Raw genomic sequence first — 15,719 nt, forward strand, 5'->3', positions numbered from 1 at the left:
ATTCAGTTTCTCAGTCGCTCTAGTCCCTTTCAAGGGGCTCAGCAGTTATACATGGTGGCGACCGTACGGGACAGTGAGATACAGAACATTTACACCATCCCAGAAAGTTCCATGAGCTCGCCTAAAGTTACACAGCTGATGACCGGCAGCCACTGCTCCCAGTCGAGTGATTCTGATTGAAGGAGACAAGGTATGCGAGGGGCCGGGAGCACAGGGGGTGCTCTGTGGATGTTTCCTGCCCTTTTTTCCTCCTGGGATGGCAGACGTGACATTTCACTCCCTCTGATCAGTTTCTCCAGCTGCCCTGGGTTACCCCCACCCCCTACCCCAGAGGGACCCAGCCCCTGCTTCCAGGGAAACCCGCCCTCAAATAACCCCCCATCGCCGGCCCCATCTGACCAACTCCCCTGCTGTTTTCAACATTCTGGGTTCCCCGCAGTTCCTCTACCGGGGAGGGGGTGTGGCTGCAGCCCCCACCCCAGTTCTGCCACGCCAGGCCAATCACCGGCCTCTAGCCCCATCCTCCCCTCCCGCCTCCGCCCCTGCCCGTCTCCACCGCGCAGCTCGCCGGGCTCAGCACCTCCCACCTGCTCACCGTGTCAGTCACGAGTCTCTCCCAGCCCCCGCCCCCTCCCCATCCATCCTACACACCGCTCTGCCAGATTAATCATGGGCTAACACCCTGCAACACACCCATCTCCCGCTCCACAGCCCAAGCCCCTCCCCGCTGCCGGCCAGCCGGCCCTCCCCTCGGAGACGAGCCCTGGCGCGGCCCCACCGGAGGGGAGCTGCGTGGACATTTCCATGAGCGCCCAGGACATCACTCCGACCTGTTCCTCCCTCCCTCAAGTCAAGTCAAAGTCAACAAGGATTATTTAAAGATATTCTGCTAGGAGTCCTCTGGTGAGACAAAGAATCCTTTTGTTATGCAAATGATCGTACCAAATTTTCCTTGTTTTGTACGTTCAGGTTTAAAAATCCGTTTTTCCGTTGAAGTGAAATACCTCCTCTGTGCTGCTGCCCTGCCCCCCAACACCCCCCCCCCCCAGAATTTCAGATTCTAGGGGCCTTAGCAACGCCTCCCTGCCCTCTGCTCAGGGCACACTAGTTCTGCACACGCTGTTTCTCTAGATTGTTATTCTTCCCTGAGTTTCCCCTCCCCTCCCCTCCCAACCCCCAACCCTCATGGACCCATTTTCTTTCTCTCCTTCAAAACCTGCTCCCCAGTTCCCCTCTCCAGCAGCGCTGCTCTAATTAACCTTCCTGGCCTGGCCCCATGGCTTCCTCATTCTGCAGAATCCCAGCCGTAAGTGGCCGCAGCCTCCCAGAGCTATGATGCTTAAGGAGACCGTGGAGACCGCCTAGTCCAACCAGATCATTTCACTGATGAGAAAACAGGCCCAGAGACGGGGCACACTTGTCTGGGGTCACACAGCCGGTTGGTGGAGACGACTCAGGTCCCCAGACCCTCAACCTAGAATCTGTCCCTCTGTGTACATCACTGACCTACATTGGCTAACGAGTCATCTGTCTTTCCATCATACTGTGGGTGGCTTCCAGATGAAGGAGAGGAGAGAAGGAGATTGGGGAGGGGGGAGTTGGTTTCAAAGACGGGAGGGAATTTGAACGAAGCTTGTGGCAGAGTGTGGGGCCAGGTGGGGAGATGGGTGCAGATTTGCCATGCTGAGGAGGAAGAAGTGGGGGGGGACATGTGTCCTGGGGTGTCAGAGGGCTGTGGATGGGTGAAGACTAGGTTTAGAGATGGGGACTGATCGATGTTGAAGGAGTGGACTGTCAGAGGGACCCTGAGTTCTTGCTTGTTTTTGCCTCCATCTCTGACACGCCCAGCACTCGCCATCACTAAGACCCTCAGAATGTCACTGAGGGCTTGCCATCTGTCCCCCACCAGTCCCATCTGTGCAGCCAGGAGCCCCTGGAGCTCCTAGGGCCCCTTGACGTCTACCCAGAGCAAGGGCCCAAGCCAGCCCGCCCAGCAAGTCATCACCGTTCAGCCCACCCCCCAACCCGTGCCCCTGGAAGTGTTGCTGGAGAACTCACGTTCCATCCTCGTTGCTTCTGTAGAACACCAAGAAGGGGTCAGACTTCCCAAAGAAATCCTTCTTGTCCAGTTTGTTGGCACAGAACTGCATTGTGGCGACGTCCTGGGGGGGAGGAAGGAGAACAGGGATGTGAGGCAGCAGAGGGCTGGAGGGGGCCCCCCTCCGTCCCTGTGGAAACACAGCCCAGAGGCCTGGGGATTCCAGGCACCAAGCCAGTCAGAAAGGACAGCAGCAGTTCACGTTTGCCTGGCACAAGGTGCCAGGCCCTGAGCTCACACTTTGGAGGGGCTCATTTTGTCTTCAGACAGCCCTCCCCGGCAGGTTTGGCGGAGCAGCTGGGCTATGAGGCCGGCTGCCCCAGTTAGAATCCTGGCTCCACTACTTTGCTGCTGCGTGAGCAGATGAGGAGGTGACCTCTCGGAGCCTCAGTCTCCCCTCTGTGTCATGGGGCTGATGACAGCGCATGCCGCAGAGGGCCATGGTGAGGGCTGAAGGAGAGCGTGCTGCAGGCACGTCACCCCCAGTCGAGGCTCACACACGTGGTGGTCATCACTGTTGTACCAAGTGGCTCACAGCTGAAATGACTAACCTGAGCCACTCTGAGCTTGGCCGCCCAGCCCCAGAGCCCTTGAGGTCCACATCGCCTCATTCCCTCACAGGGTTGCATGGTTCTCGAGTTTAAGCATGCCTTCCACACGCACTGACACACACAAGACGCATCTAACTCTGAGGCGGGTACAGCTAGACCGTGACCCCCGCTCCCGCATCTTATAGCTGAGGAGCCTACAGCTCAGAGCAGGGAGCAGCTCCCACAAGTTTGCCAAACAGAGCCCTGGGTTTCTGCCTCCTCTGATAAGTTAATGGCGCTAGCCATTAGCACGTGAGGTACCACCAGCCCAAGAGCACGTGGCAGGTACCCACGCCCCGTGAAGATCCTGGCCCCTTGGCTTGCTGTGGCCAACAGGGCACTGGGCAGAGATGCCCCTGCCTCCTCCTCTTTGCCCATCCCCATGTGGGCTCTTCAACCTGAAAGCTCTGCATCCCAACGAGTCAGCTGCCACCTGGCCAGAGCTTAGGGTTCTGGAGATGGTGCCTGGGGCCTGGCCTGCTCTCAAGGGCTGGGCCTGTCAGGAAATACCCACTCTCTCGTGCTGCCCGTTTCTTCTCAGTGGGGAAGAGCGTCTCTGGAGATCAGTCCCACAGGACCAGCGTGGTGGCAGAGATGAAGATGCCACCTCTCACAGCTCAGAGGACATGGTCAAATGTTGGGGCAGGGGGCTTCCCTGGTGGTCCAGTGGTTAAGAATCCACCTGCCAGTGCAGGGGACATGGGTTCAATCCCTGGTCCAGGAAGATGCTATATGCCATGGGCAACTAAGCCTAACTACTGAGCCCATGCTCCCTAGAGCCCATGCTCCACAACAGCAGAAGCCGCTGCAATGAGAAGCCTGCCCACTGCAACTAGAGAGTGGTCCCCACTCTCCCCAACTAGAGAAAGCCCACAGCAACACAGCCATAAGTAAATAAATTTGTTAAAAAAAGGAAAAAAGCTTGGGACGGTGGATACGGTATGTTGGTTAAGACTATGGTCTCTGGAGCCAGGCTGCCTGCTCCCACTCCATCCCTCACTAGCTGTGTGATCTAGCTCCTCACCCTGTCTGGCCTCAGTTTCCTCATCTGTACAATGGGGGTACAGGAAAGACTACCTCGTAGGCTTGTCGGAGAATGAAATGAGTTAACTGACGACAACGTTGAGGAGTATACGGCGCACACGGAGTACTGTGTGTGTATAAGTTATGATGATCTGGGTATTTCTCCCTTCTCCCTCCCTGCCCCTGCCTGTGTGTGGCCTCTGTCCCTGCCCCACGCCCACCTCTACCAGCTCACAAGCCTTCTCTCAAGGGCATCTGATGACAGCAAACAGAGCTTCAACCACTAGCTTATTCATTCATTCATTCATTCCACAAACAGCTATTAGTTGCCGTCTGTGTAGGCCAGCCTTGGCTCAGGGCTTTACAGCCTTAGCATATTTAGCCCTCCAAATCATCCTTTTTCATAATAATCCTCATTTTACAAATGAGGATGCTGGAGGTTGCAGAAGCTAGGTAACCTGCCCAAGATCAACAGCTGGCAACTGGCAGAGCAGAAATTCAACATGTATGAAGGCAACATGATTTCAAAGTGATACCTCTTCCAGCAAAGAGCACAGTACCCTTCATGGGGCCCGCTTCCCTATCTCTTTAGAATCACTGATTTCTTCTGACTCGGGGCAGGGCTGGGCTCCAGTTAGCCTGGCCTGAAGGGTCCCCTGAAGGGAGCCCCTGGGGGCAGTGCCCAGGCACAGCAGCCAGCATCCAGAGGTGCCCAGGTAATGGCAGCTTTTATTATGTCCCTCAGCACTGACCACCTGAGAGGGACAAGGAGACAGGACTGGGAAACTCTGGGAATCTGAGAGCTTCCTGAGAAATCGAGGACTTCAGACCTGGAATACAGAACGGCTGACTTATTGAGCACTTACTCGATGCCAGGTGCTGTGTTGAGCCCTTTTTACACACATATATGAAGTAACTCCTCTAGTCTCCCCATTTTACAGATGAGAAAATTGAGACTTTTAGAGGTCATCCAAGATGATACCAAGGAAACATTTCATGCAAAGATTTGCTCAATAAAGGACAGAAATGGTATGGATCTAGCAGCAGCTAAAGATATTAAGAAGAGGTGGCAAGAATACATGGAAGAACTGTACAAAAAAGATCTTCATGACCCAGATAATCACTATGGTGTGATCACCCACCTAGAGCCAGACATCCTGGAATGTGAGGTCAAGTGGGCCTTAGGAAGTATCACTACGAACAAAGCTAGTGGAGGTGATGGAATTCCAGCTGGGCTATTTCAAATCCTGAAAGATGATGCCGTGAAAGTGCTGCACTCAATATGCCAGCAAATTTGGAAAACTCAGCAGTGGCCACAGGACTGGAAAAGGTCAGTTTTCATGCCAATCCCAAAGAAAGGCAATGCCAAAGAATGTTCAAACTACCGCACAATTGCACTCATCTCACACGCTAGTAAAGTAATGCTCAAAATTCTCCAAGCCAGGCTTCAGCAATATGTGAACCGTGAACTTCCAGATGTTCAAGCCGGATTTAGAAAAGGCAGAGGAACCAGAGGTCAAATTGCTAACATCCACTTTATCATTGAAAAAGCAAAAGAGTTCCAGAAAAACATCTATTTCTGCTTTATTGACTATGCCAAAGCCTTTGACTGTGTGGATCACAATAAACTGGAAAATTCTTCAAGAGATGGGAATACCAGACCACCTGACCTGCCTCTTGAGAAATCTGTATGCAGGTCAGGAAGCAAGAGTTAGAACTGGACATGGTTGAAAAAAGGACCTCACCAGACAGACTGGTTTCAAATAGGAAAAGGAGTACGTCAAGGCTGTATATTGTCACCCTGCTTATTTAACTTATATGCAGAGTACATCATGAGAAATGCTGGGCTGGAAGAAGCACAAGCTGGAATCAAGATTGCTGGGAGAAATATCAATAACCTCAGATATGCAGATGACACCACCCTTATGGCAGAAAGTGAAGAAGCACTAAAGAGCCTCTTGATGAAAATGAAAGAGGAGAGTGAAAAAGTTGGCTTAAAGGTCAACATTCAGAAAACTAAGATCATGGCATATGGTCCCATCACTTCATGGCAAATAGATGTGGAAACAGTGGCTGACTTTATTTTTGGGGCTCCAAAATCACTGCAGATGGTGATTGCAGCCATGAAATTAAAAGATGCTTACTCCTTGGAAGGAAAGTTATGACCAACCTAGACAGCATATTAAAAAGTAGAGACATTACTTTGTCCACAAAGGTCCATCTAGTCAAGGCTATGGTTTTTCCAGTAGTCATGTATGGATGTGAGAGTTGGACTATAAAGAAAGCTGAGTGCCGAAGAATTGATGCTTTTGAACTGTGGTGCTGGAGAAGACTCTTGAGAGTCCCTTGGACTGCAAGGAGATCCAACCAGTCCATCCTAAAGGAGATCAGTCCTGGGTGTTCATTGGAAGGAATGATGCTGAAGCTGAAACTGCAATACTTTGGCCACCTCATGCGAAGAGCTGACTCATTGGAAAAGACCCTGATGCTGGGAAAGATTGAAGGCAGGAGGAGAAGGGGATGCCAGAGGATGAGATGGCTGGATGGCATCACCAACTCGATGGACATGGGTTTGAACAGGCTCCGGGAGTTGGTGATGGACAGGGAAACCTGGCGTGCTGCAGTCCATGGGGTTGCAGAGTCAGACACAACTCAGTGACTGAACTGAACTGAGGTCCACTTCTAACAGTTTTTAGCTCTACCCAGGAGAAATTTCCAATCACATCTCATGCTGGATGGAGGGGGCCCCTAAATGCTTTCCTGGGGAGCTCCATCCCAAGGCCTAGGAAAAGGGGATGGCATAGGACCCGGTGGGCTCCCCTCACCTCCCTGCGCTATGCACTGGCTGTGTAATTTGTGGGACCCAGTGTCAAAGGAAAAGGTGAGGTCCTTTTTTCAAAGAGTATTAAGAGATTTCAAGACTGTGACAGCAGAGCATTAAGCCAAGAGCCGGTCTTGTGTGGCTGAACAGATCATGCATGCATGCAAAGTCGCTTCAGTCATGTCCAACTCTACAACCCTATGGACTGTAGCCCACCAGGCTCCTCTGTCCATGGGATTCTCCAGGCAATAATATTGGAGTAGATTGCCCTGTTCTCCTCCAAGGAATCTTCCCAATCCCGGGATCGAACCCATGTCTCTTATGTCTTCTGCATTGGCAGGTGGGCTCCTGGGAAGCCCCAGTGAACAGATCCCATCCCCATCAGGTGGGTCCTGGCTCCTCCCCTTGGATGGAACCATCAGTAGCATCAGAAAACAGAGAGGAGCCTCAGCAAGGAACACAGAGCTCTGAGTTCTAGCGAGTCCCAGCAGTTCTTCCAGCCCTCTTCCTGCTTCTTCTTCTAAAAAGTGATGCAGTGGACAGGATGACCATCACTGTTCTTTAAAGCTGGATGGCTTAGGTTTTGGTGCCAATGCCACAGAGACCATATGGGGTGGCATCTGGGGAAGGCTGGTGCTCAGGGGACAGTCTGGGAATCCAGGGTCCCTTCAGGCTCCCCAGGACATAACTTGGCGGTTATCACAGTGACCTCTACCACAGCTGGAGGTCACCTGTGTGACACCCTCACCTGAATGAACACAGACGAGCTACACATGACAGTTTATACTGGCTGACTATAAAATGCATGTGTGTGTTTTAGTTGCTCAGTCATGTCTGACTCTTTGGGACCTGATGGACTATAACACACCAGGCTCCACTGTCCGTGGAATTCTCCATGCAAGAACACAGGAATGGGTTGCCATTGCCTTCTCTAGGGGATCTTCCTGACTCAGGGTTCGAACTCAGGTCTCCTGCATTGCAGGCAGATTCTTTACTGTCTGAGCCACCAGGGAAGCCCAATAAAATGCAAACATATATTTAAAACAACCAAAACAGATGCCTCAAAATCCAGAGGAACAGTCTCTTATTTTTCCTGCCTAGGAAACCCCATGGGGGAGTCCTGCAAGATCAGGAAGGGGAGTAGAAATATCAGAAAAATATTAATGCAGAACTTAATAGACCATAACTTCAGGGACCATTTAGGGCCCCACTGGGAGGGCCATGGTCCCAGCACAGCGCCTGACAGAGAAAACAGTACAAAGAAGCCACAGCCCCTGATTAAACCCCCAGCCCTCCCCCGCCATCTACCAGCTGAGCAGCGTGGGGCAAGCAATTCCACCTAAGTCTCGGTATTTCCTCTGGAAAAATGGAGACTTCCCCTTGAGACTGTTTGGAAGACCAAGGGAGATAATATATGTTAAGTACCAGTCCACAGAGCCTAGCATAGAACAGCTAAAAGAATCAGAGCCACAGCAGAAAGTGACACTCTAATACAAATTTAAGGGGCTTCCCTAGTGGCTCGGTGGTAAAGAATCCACCTGCCAATGTGGGAGACATGGGTTCGATCCCTGATCCGGGAAGATCCCACATGCTCCAGAGTGACTAAGCTTGTGTGCCACGACTGTTGAGCCTGTGCTCTAGGGGAACCACGACTGTTGAGCCCATGTGCTGCAGCTACTGAAGCCCACACGCCCTAGAGCCTGTGCTCCAAGAGAAGCCACAGCAATGAGGAGGCTGCATGCCACAACAGGAGAATACACCCCGCTCGCCACAGCTAGAGAAAAGTCCACGCACAGCCAAAAATAAATAAATAAAAATGTAAAAGATGAAATAAATAAAAGAATCAAAGCCAACACTTTCTGAGTGCCATTTACTCCTAGGCTGACCCAAATGAAATTGCCAGTGTCCAGCTAGTGTTTATGATAAATACAATGATTATTCCCATTTTAAAGCTAAGGAAACTGAGGCACAGAGAGGTTAATACTCTTTCCTGAAGCCACACAGCTTAATAAGAGGAGAAGCTTGGATTGAAACCAGACAGTCTGGCTCCAAAGATGAATAACTGAGATTCCAAATGATGACCCCGAATCATCAAGATAAGTTTAATTATGTTCTGCAGTCTCAGTTTGAGAAGTCACAGAAGTGTGAAATCCATTTTACAAAAGTCTCCTCTGTGCAAAGTAGTCCAAAAAAAAAAAAAGATAAAAGATTGGATCTGAAATTCATCTAACTGGAAAAATCCATCAGTGAGCCACACCTCGTTCCCCTACCGCACCCTCATAGCAAATACGTGTGCGGCATTGATAGAGGTTTATTTGGTTGTTCAACTTGATCTGTCCTCCCTAACACCATCTAGACGCAGTAACATTTGCCAAAAGCCCATTATGATAAACAGTATGGGGCCATTCATATCCATGGGCATAAGACAAAACTTCAGAGACTTTCTAGGCTGTAACCAAGGCACCCTTCCTCTCTAAAGGGTGCACAACCCGTGGGGAGCCCTTGAGCCAAGGAACATGGAGCTGCTGAGAGACTTGCTTTTGAAGGTGGCTACAGGTCATGGGTTATGTTGGGCCTCCCTGGTGGCTCAGACAGTAAAGAGTCTGCCTGCAATGCAGGAGACTCAGGTTCAGTCCCTGGGTGGGGAAGATCCCCTGGAGAAGGGAATGGCTACCCGCTCCAGCATTCTTGCCTGGAGAATCCCACGGACAGAGGAGCCTGGTGGGCTACAGTCCATGGCATTGTAAAGAGTCAGACACGACTAACGCTTTCACGCTTTCCCATGGTTTATGGTAATAGGTTTACTATGCTTTGACTATTCCTCTTGAATAAGGGTTAATAAATGAATCAGCCCTTGATATACATGTGACTCCAGAAGAGGCAATAAAATGTACTGGGCAAGCAGGATTAGGGAGCAGCAAAATCTGGCCAAGGGTCAAAGATCCTGCTGTTTGACATTCTCAGTCAGAGAGAGGGGGGCTCCCTGAGCACATAAAATGCCTTTCCCAAACCAGAAGCATCTCTGGAATCAAGTGCAGGGATGGTAAAAACAGCTCCGGCAATATATAATTTTCTGCAATTTCTGCCTTTTCACCCCATCTTTTTAAAAAACATATTAAGTTCTCTTAACAGCAGGATTGCTTCCATTTGCATCTTTCCGCATGTTAATCAGGCTGCTGGCGAGACCACAGCACAAACAGCCTTTTTCTCTGGGGTGGTAGTCTGGCCTACTCTAACATGTTAGCCCTCCTTGACCCAGGAGAGAGGTCAGAGGTCAGTGGGTGGGCTGAAGGCTGGGAGAGGGTAGCCACAGCCAGGAGGGGAGAATGGAGGGTTACTCTGGCTTGAGTCTTGCTGGCAGCCCCCAGGGTGAGAGCCAGGATAAGGCCAGTGCAAAATTTAAGCGACTCCAAAATCTCAGGAATTGAAATAAAGATTTTAATGCGGTATTAAAAAAAATGCAAAAAAAATCCATGACACATAAAATATCAAAAATCTATTTTAAGTAAAATAAAGCCATTTACAAATGAAGAAACTGAGGCACAGAAAGGTCAAGCAACTTGCCCAGGGTCACAGAACTAGTAAGCAATGGCATTTAGTCTGGACCCAGAGCCCAAGTTCTTAACGCTTTGACCTACTGCTCACATTCTGTACCCTAAGAAACCCTTTTAAATAGATGTGGAACATAGTGACATTTATGGTCTTCTCCTTAATATTTGCTGTTTTCCAAATAAGTTTTCAGAAAAATGAAGACATTGAAAAGAAACAACCTGTAAGGGAAAAGAATCTGAAAAAAGAATGAATATATGTAACTGTATCACTGAATTGCTTTGATGGCAACCCACTCGGGTATTCTTGCCTGGAGCGTTCCATGGACTGAGGAGCCTGGCGGGCGACAGTCCCTGGAGTCGCAGAGTTGTATGTGACTGAACACGCATGGTTACATACACACACATACGCCTGAAACTAACACAACATTGTAAAGCAACTATACCCCAATACAAATTAAAAATTAAACTTAAGAAGGTAAGAAAATGAATCATTAGCCACAACTCTTGAGATTTAGCACCCCTACAGAGTGAACACAACTCAGAGTTGGGGGTGATTCTGTGACCAATGACCTCTGGAAGGGCTCTTGCTTTCACAGAGGGGCCCAGCCCCAGAGCCCCTGCTTGCCTGGGTAAGCCTGCAGAGGGAGGAGGCCTGGGGGTAGGCATTTGGGATGGTGGTGAAGACTTCACAGGCTGCAGTTTATTCTCACGCAGACGGCGAGCATTCAAGCTGGTCTAGGAGCTGGGCCTATCTCTAGACATCAGCTGAATAACCAAGTTGAGGTCAAGCTGGTTTTTCTCTGCTGTTTTAATGCCTGGCTTCTCAAGCAAGCCAATCAGTTGTGTATCTGTTGATGTGGTCATTCACAGGTGGAGAATTGCGATTGACCATTTTTCCTCCCTCTCATTGAGCCTGTGTGTCTAGGATACTAACCAAACTCCATCAAGTAAAGTTCAAAGGAAAATGGAAGAAGTCAGCTATGAGAATGTTCAAGGTATTAATTATATTGTTTTCCTTTAAGAGAACAGATTTAATAAATTATGGCCCATCCATACAACAGAGAATTGATATGTAGCTATTAAATATGTCTTCCAAGAATATCTAATGACATGGGAAAAATAAATCTGGATATCATATTCTACTAATTATAAGAAAAAACTATATACTTGGACACACAGGAAAAAAGCCTTGGAGGAAAGGCTTCAAAATGTCAACAATGATTATCTCTTGGTGATGTTTCTCATCTTTGTATTTTCAACTGTCTGTTGGGAACATGTTATTTTTTCAGCATCAGGAAAAATGTTTTTGTTTTGTTTTCTTTCATTCTGTTTGTTGTTGTTGTTAACCAGAAAGATGATTTCTAAGGCCAAAATGTTGCAAACTAACTTTTTCAAAGGGTGATGTCTGGAACTTCCCTGGTGGTACGGTGGATAGGAATCTGCCTGCCGATGTAGAGGACGTGGGTTTGATTCCCGGTCCGGGAAGATCCCACAGGTCATTGAGCAACTAAGTCCATGTCCCACAACCACTGAGCCCGAATGCCTAACTTCTAAAGCCCACATGCCATAGAGCCTGTGCTTTGCAACAACAGAAACACCATAACTAGAGTAGCCCCTGCAAGAAGAGAAAGCCCACGCACAGCAATGAAGACCAAGGGCAACCAAAAATAAATAAGTACCCGCTCTTCCTTTAAAAAGATAAAAAATAAAAGGGTGATATCTGAATGCTGATTTTTCATCATGCAGGACACGTAGCTGTGCTAACCACACACACACACGCACTCATGCACACACAAACCATTCCCAAAGATCAACCTGCTTCTTTTGGGAATCAGAAAACCTCACCACTTCCCCTACTTCACCTTACCTCTTCATTCCTATCTTTCTCCCGGAATCTTCCCAAGACTCACATATGGAGACACTGGGCTCTCTCTGAAGTCTGTCTTTAGAACAATGAGGACTCAAAGCTAAGCTCCCCATGCACAAAGCCCCACACCATCTGGCCCCCACATTCACCCACACCTTTGCCTCTCTGATGTCACTCGTTATTGTTTTCCTGCTCCTTCCCTTGCAAGAGCTACGGTATTCTTCCTCTAGGTAGTTGCAAGGGCTCATTGCCTCACCTGTATGTATTTTGGCATATTATATGCTACATCCAAGAATTTTCCTTCAGGATAGTAAAGACTGCTATAAAATATTTGTCATAAAAAAAGAGGCAATGGGTCTGACAGGATTGATGACCCTGCTGTACAGTGATTGCTGGTTGGCAATTTCTGTCTTTCATACAAAATGGAAAACTTTGGGAGGGCATAAACTGAGCCAAAGCATATTTGATGAAATGAAATGAATGAAAACACAAGCAGGCTTTGTTGTTGTTCAGTTGCTCAGTCGTGTCCGCCTCTTTGTGACCCCATGGACTGCAGCACACCAGGCTTCCCTGTCCTTCACCATCTCACGGAGCTTGCTCAAACTCATGTCCATTGAGTCGTGATGCCATCCAACCATCTCATCCTCTGTTGTCCCCTTGTCCTCCTGCCTTCGATCTTTCCCAGCATTAGGGTCTTTTTCTAATGAGCTGGCTTTTTACATCAGGTGGCTAAAGTATTGGAGCTTCAGTTTCAGCATCAATGAATATTCAGGACTGATCTCCTTTAGGGCTGACTGGTTTGATCTCCTTGCAGTCCAAGGGACTCTCAAGAGTCTTTTCCAACACCACAGCTCAAAACTATAAATTTTTTTGGTGTTCAGCCTTCTTTATGGTCCAACTCTCCCATCCATACATGACTACTGGAAAAACCATAGCTTTGACTATACAGACCTTTGTTGGCAAAGTAATGTCTCTGCTTTTTAATATGCTGTCTAGGTTGGTCATAGCTTTTCTTCCAAGGGACAAGTGTCTTTTAATTTCATGGCTGCAGTCACCATCTGCAGTGATTTTGGAGCCCAAGAAAATAAAGTCTGTTACTGTTTCCATTGTTTCCCCATCTATTTGCCAGGCTGCTGATATCTAGAAGGGGATGGGGAGGGATAGCTGCCAGGTGGAGCTCTGACTTCCTTGGCTGGTGAGAGGTGAGTCACACTCTCGCCAGTGTGTACAGGGACCTGACTGGATGGCACTGAGAATGCGCTTCCGGCCAAGGACTCCTGGCTCCGGAGCAAGGCTGTCTGGCTGCCTGGCAGGCCTAGGGGCAGCTAGGGGTCTGGGAAGGGGAAGCCTAGGAACTATTCACCACCCACACCCACAACACCCTCCTGCCTCTCTCTAGAAGTCCAGCCACTCATAAGGCCTACTAACAGCTACTGGCCTGACAAAGCTCATAGCTGTTCTATGTGCCATGAAGGTTCAGAACTTCACTGGATGAGGGAAACACTCCCAGACCACAGGCTTGGGTTAGAATCCTGCAGTCTTAAGCAGGCCTCTCCAACTTCTCTGCATCTGGACACTGGGTCACTCACACCTATCCAGCCCTGAGTCCCACGAAGGTGAAAGTGTTGGTTGTTCAGTTGTGATCCCTTGGACTGTAGCCCACCAGGCTCCTTCGTCCATGGGATTTTCCAGGCAAGACTACTGAAGTGGGTTGCCATGTCCTTCTCCACAGGATCGTCTGGGCCCAGGGACAGAACCCCTGTCTCCTGCATTGCAGGCAGATTCTTTACTGTCCGAGCCACCAGCAAAGCCCCCGAGTCCCATGGTGAATGATCAAATAGAGTGTCAACACGAGAGTCTCAGTCAACTGTGAGGACTGTGCAAATATTGGTCAGTATTACATGCAATAATTACTGTTTTACTGCTGACCATAATGAATTCTTTGGTAATTCAGAGGCCTTTCAGGAGATTAAGCTCAGCCTTGTCAACCCCAAGTATCACTGAATATTATCTGGGGTTAAATTCTGATTGTTGGAACTTTCTTGGTATTTAAATTCTCGATGAGAAGGGCTTTTCTATAACCCATCAAAGCATGCTGATGACCCTCTGGAGTCAACTCTAATCCTTCTCTGGTCCCTGCCTGCCCACACCATCCCCATGGATGAAGGGAGGGTTTGTCTGCTCTAGCAGAATATATTCATTTGAGCAGGAAGCCCAGCTCTGGTGAAAAACCATCTCTCAGACTCCACCCTCTTCCTTTGATCCTCCTACTGAATGCTGGGATGACAGAAGCAAAGCCGATCAGATGTAATTATTTTAATTCAGCCAGATGCTGGGAATTAGTCTCTTTTTCCTTGCAAGTATTCTAGGGAAAGACAGAACTCAGCCAAAGATGCCCCCAAAGAAAAGGAGCTGACGATCTCAAGAGGAAGGGAGGGAGCCCCCCACCCCCACTTGCTCTGAAACTGCTTAAATCAAAGAAGCTGTTGCCTTCCGTGGATGCAGGGGGGAGGAGGGCGGAGTGGGGGAGGAGGAGGAGAGCCTAAACACACACTGTTTACCAATTCCGGAAAACTAGACCAATAGCAGCACCCAGCACTGTCTAGAGCTTTAGAATTTCCAAAGCACTTTTGTTTGTATTACTTTGTCTAATTATAAACCAGGGAGGAAGCCACCGACTGAGTTAGAAGCTGAGGGCAAACTGAATTTAGGTTTCAGGGAATTCAGATTTGGTCTTCCCCAGACACCCACTAGCTGGAGAGCCCCTCGGGCACGCTCACCTTCACGATCTCCTTTAATCCTCACAGCAAGTCTATCAGCCCCAGCATACAGGTGGAGAAACTGAGGCTCAGGAAGCTTGAATAGAAGCTCTAGTCTACATAGTGGCTGGGTTCTTGCCCTTGTTCTCTCCGTGAAACTCCAATACTCTGGCCACCTGATGTGAACTGACTCATTGGAAAAGCCCCTGATGCTGGGAAAGATTGAGGGCAGGAGGAGGAGATGACAGAGGATGAGATGGTTGGATGGCATCACCAACTCGATGGACAGTGTCTGAGCAGGCTCTGGGAGTTGGCGATGGACAGGGAACCCTGGCGTGCTGCAGTCCATGGGGCTGCAAAGAGTCGGACACGCCTGAGAGACTGAACTGACTCTCCCCTGTGGGGACTCCAATAGCGTCCAGATTGCCAGCATATACAGGTGTAGCAGTTATGTCCACATCCCCTAGACATTTGGTTTGGGCTTCCTGTTCATTCAATTACAGATTCACAGAAGAGCCTCTGTGATCACCTACTGCACGCCCCGCCCTCTGCTGGTGTACATGTGGGGCAGGTTTAGTCCTGGGGTCAAGGTCCACCAGACCCACCGAGGTAAACAGACAAGCAGAGAAAGCAGATAGAGCAACTGTGTTTGAGCTGATCTAGTCATTGCTGTACTTTCCAAAGAATCTCAATTCTGTGTCATATTCTCCAACTGGAAGCCCCTGAATGCAGAGTTTGAGACACTACAGCCTCGTTATTAAAGACCCTGGCTACCCCCTCAGCTCCCCCCTCGAGCTGTCCCTACCTCCTGCTTCTCTACAGTCCCACAGAAGAAGCAAAACCAAGGGCTGCGTAGGACTGCAGACTCTGGCTTCCCAACATACACACGCGCGCACGCACACACACACACACACACACACACACACCAACCACATGCTCTCACCCCCTCAGCCCCATGTAGGGGCATCACCCTACTCCAGAGCTAAAAGGGAAAAATGACAACTAAATGC

General features: G+C 49.3%; 1 protein-coding gene across 4 annotated transcripts in view; it reads right to left on the minus strand.

The window, feature by feature from the left end:
- The window catches only part of CPNE5 (copine 5), a 101,505-nt gene that overhangs the window by 34,954 nt on the left and 50,832 nt on the right, over positions 1 to 15,719 (minus strand). For all 4 annotated transcript variants that reach the window (XM_069563361.1, XM_069563358.1, XM_069563357.1 and 1 more), the window contains one exon: positions 2,059 to 2,162. In XM_069563361.1, coding sequence (XP_069419462.1) covers positions 2,059 to 2,162 — 104 coding nt within the window. The remainder of the gene's footprint in view (positions 1 to 2,058; positions 2,163 to 15,719) is intronic.

Source organism: Ovis canadensis, chromosome 20 (assembly GCF_042477335.2).
Source record: "Ovis canadensis isolate MfBH-ARS-UI-01 breed Bighorn chromosome 20, ARS-UI_OviCan_v2, whole genome shotgun sequence".
Classification (NCBI taxonomy): Eukaryota; Metazoa; Chordata; class Mammalia; order Artiodactyla; family Bovidae; genus Ovis; species Ovis canadensis.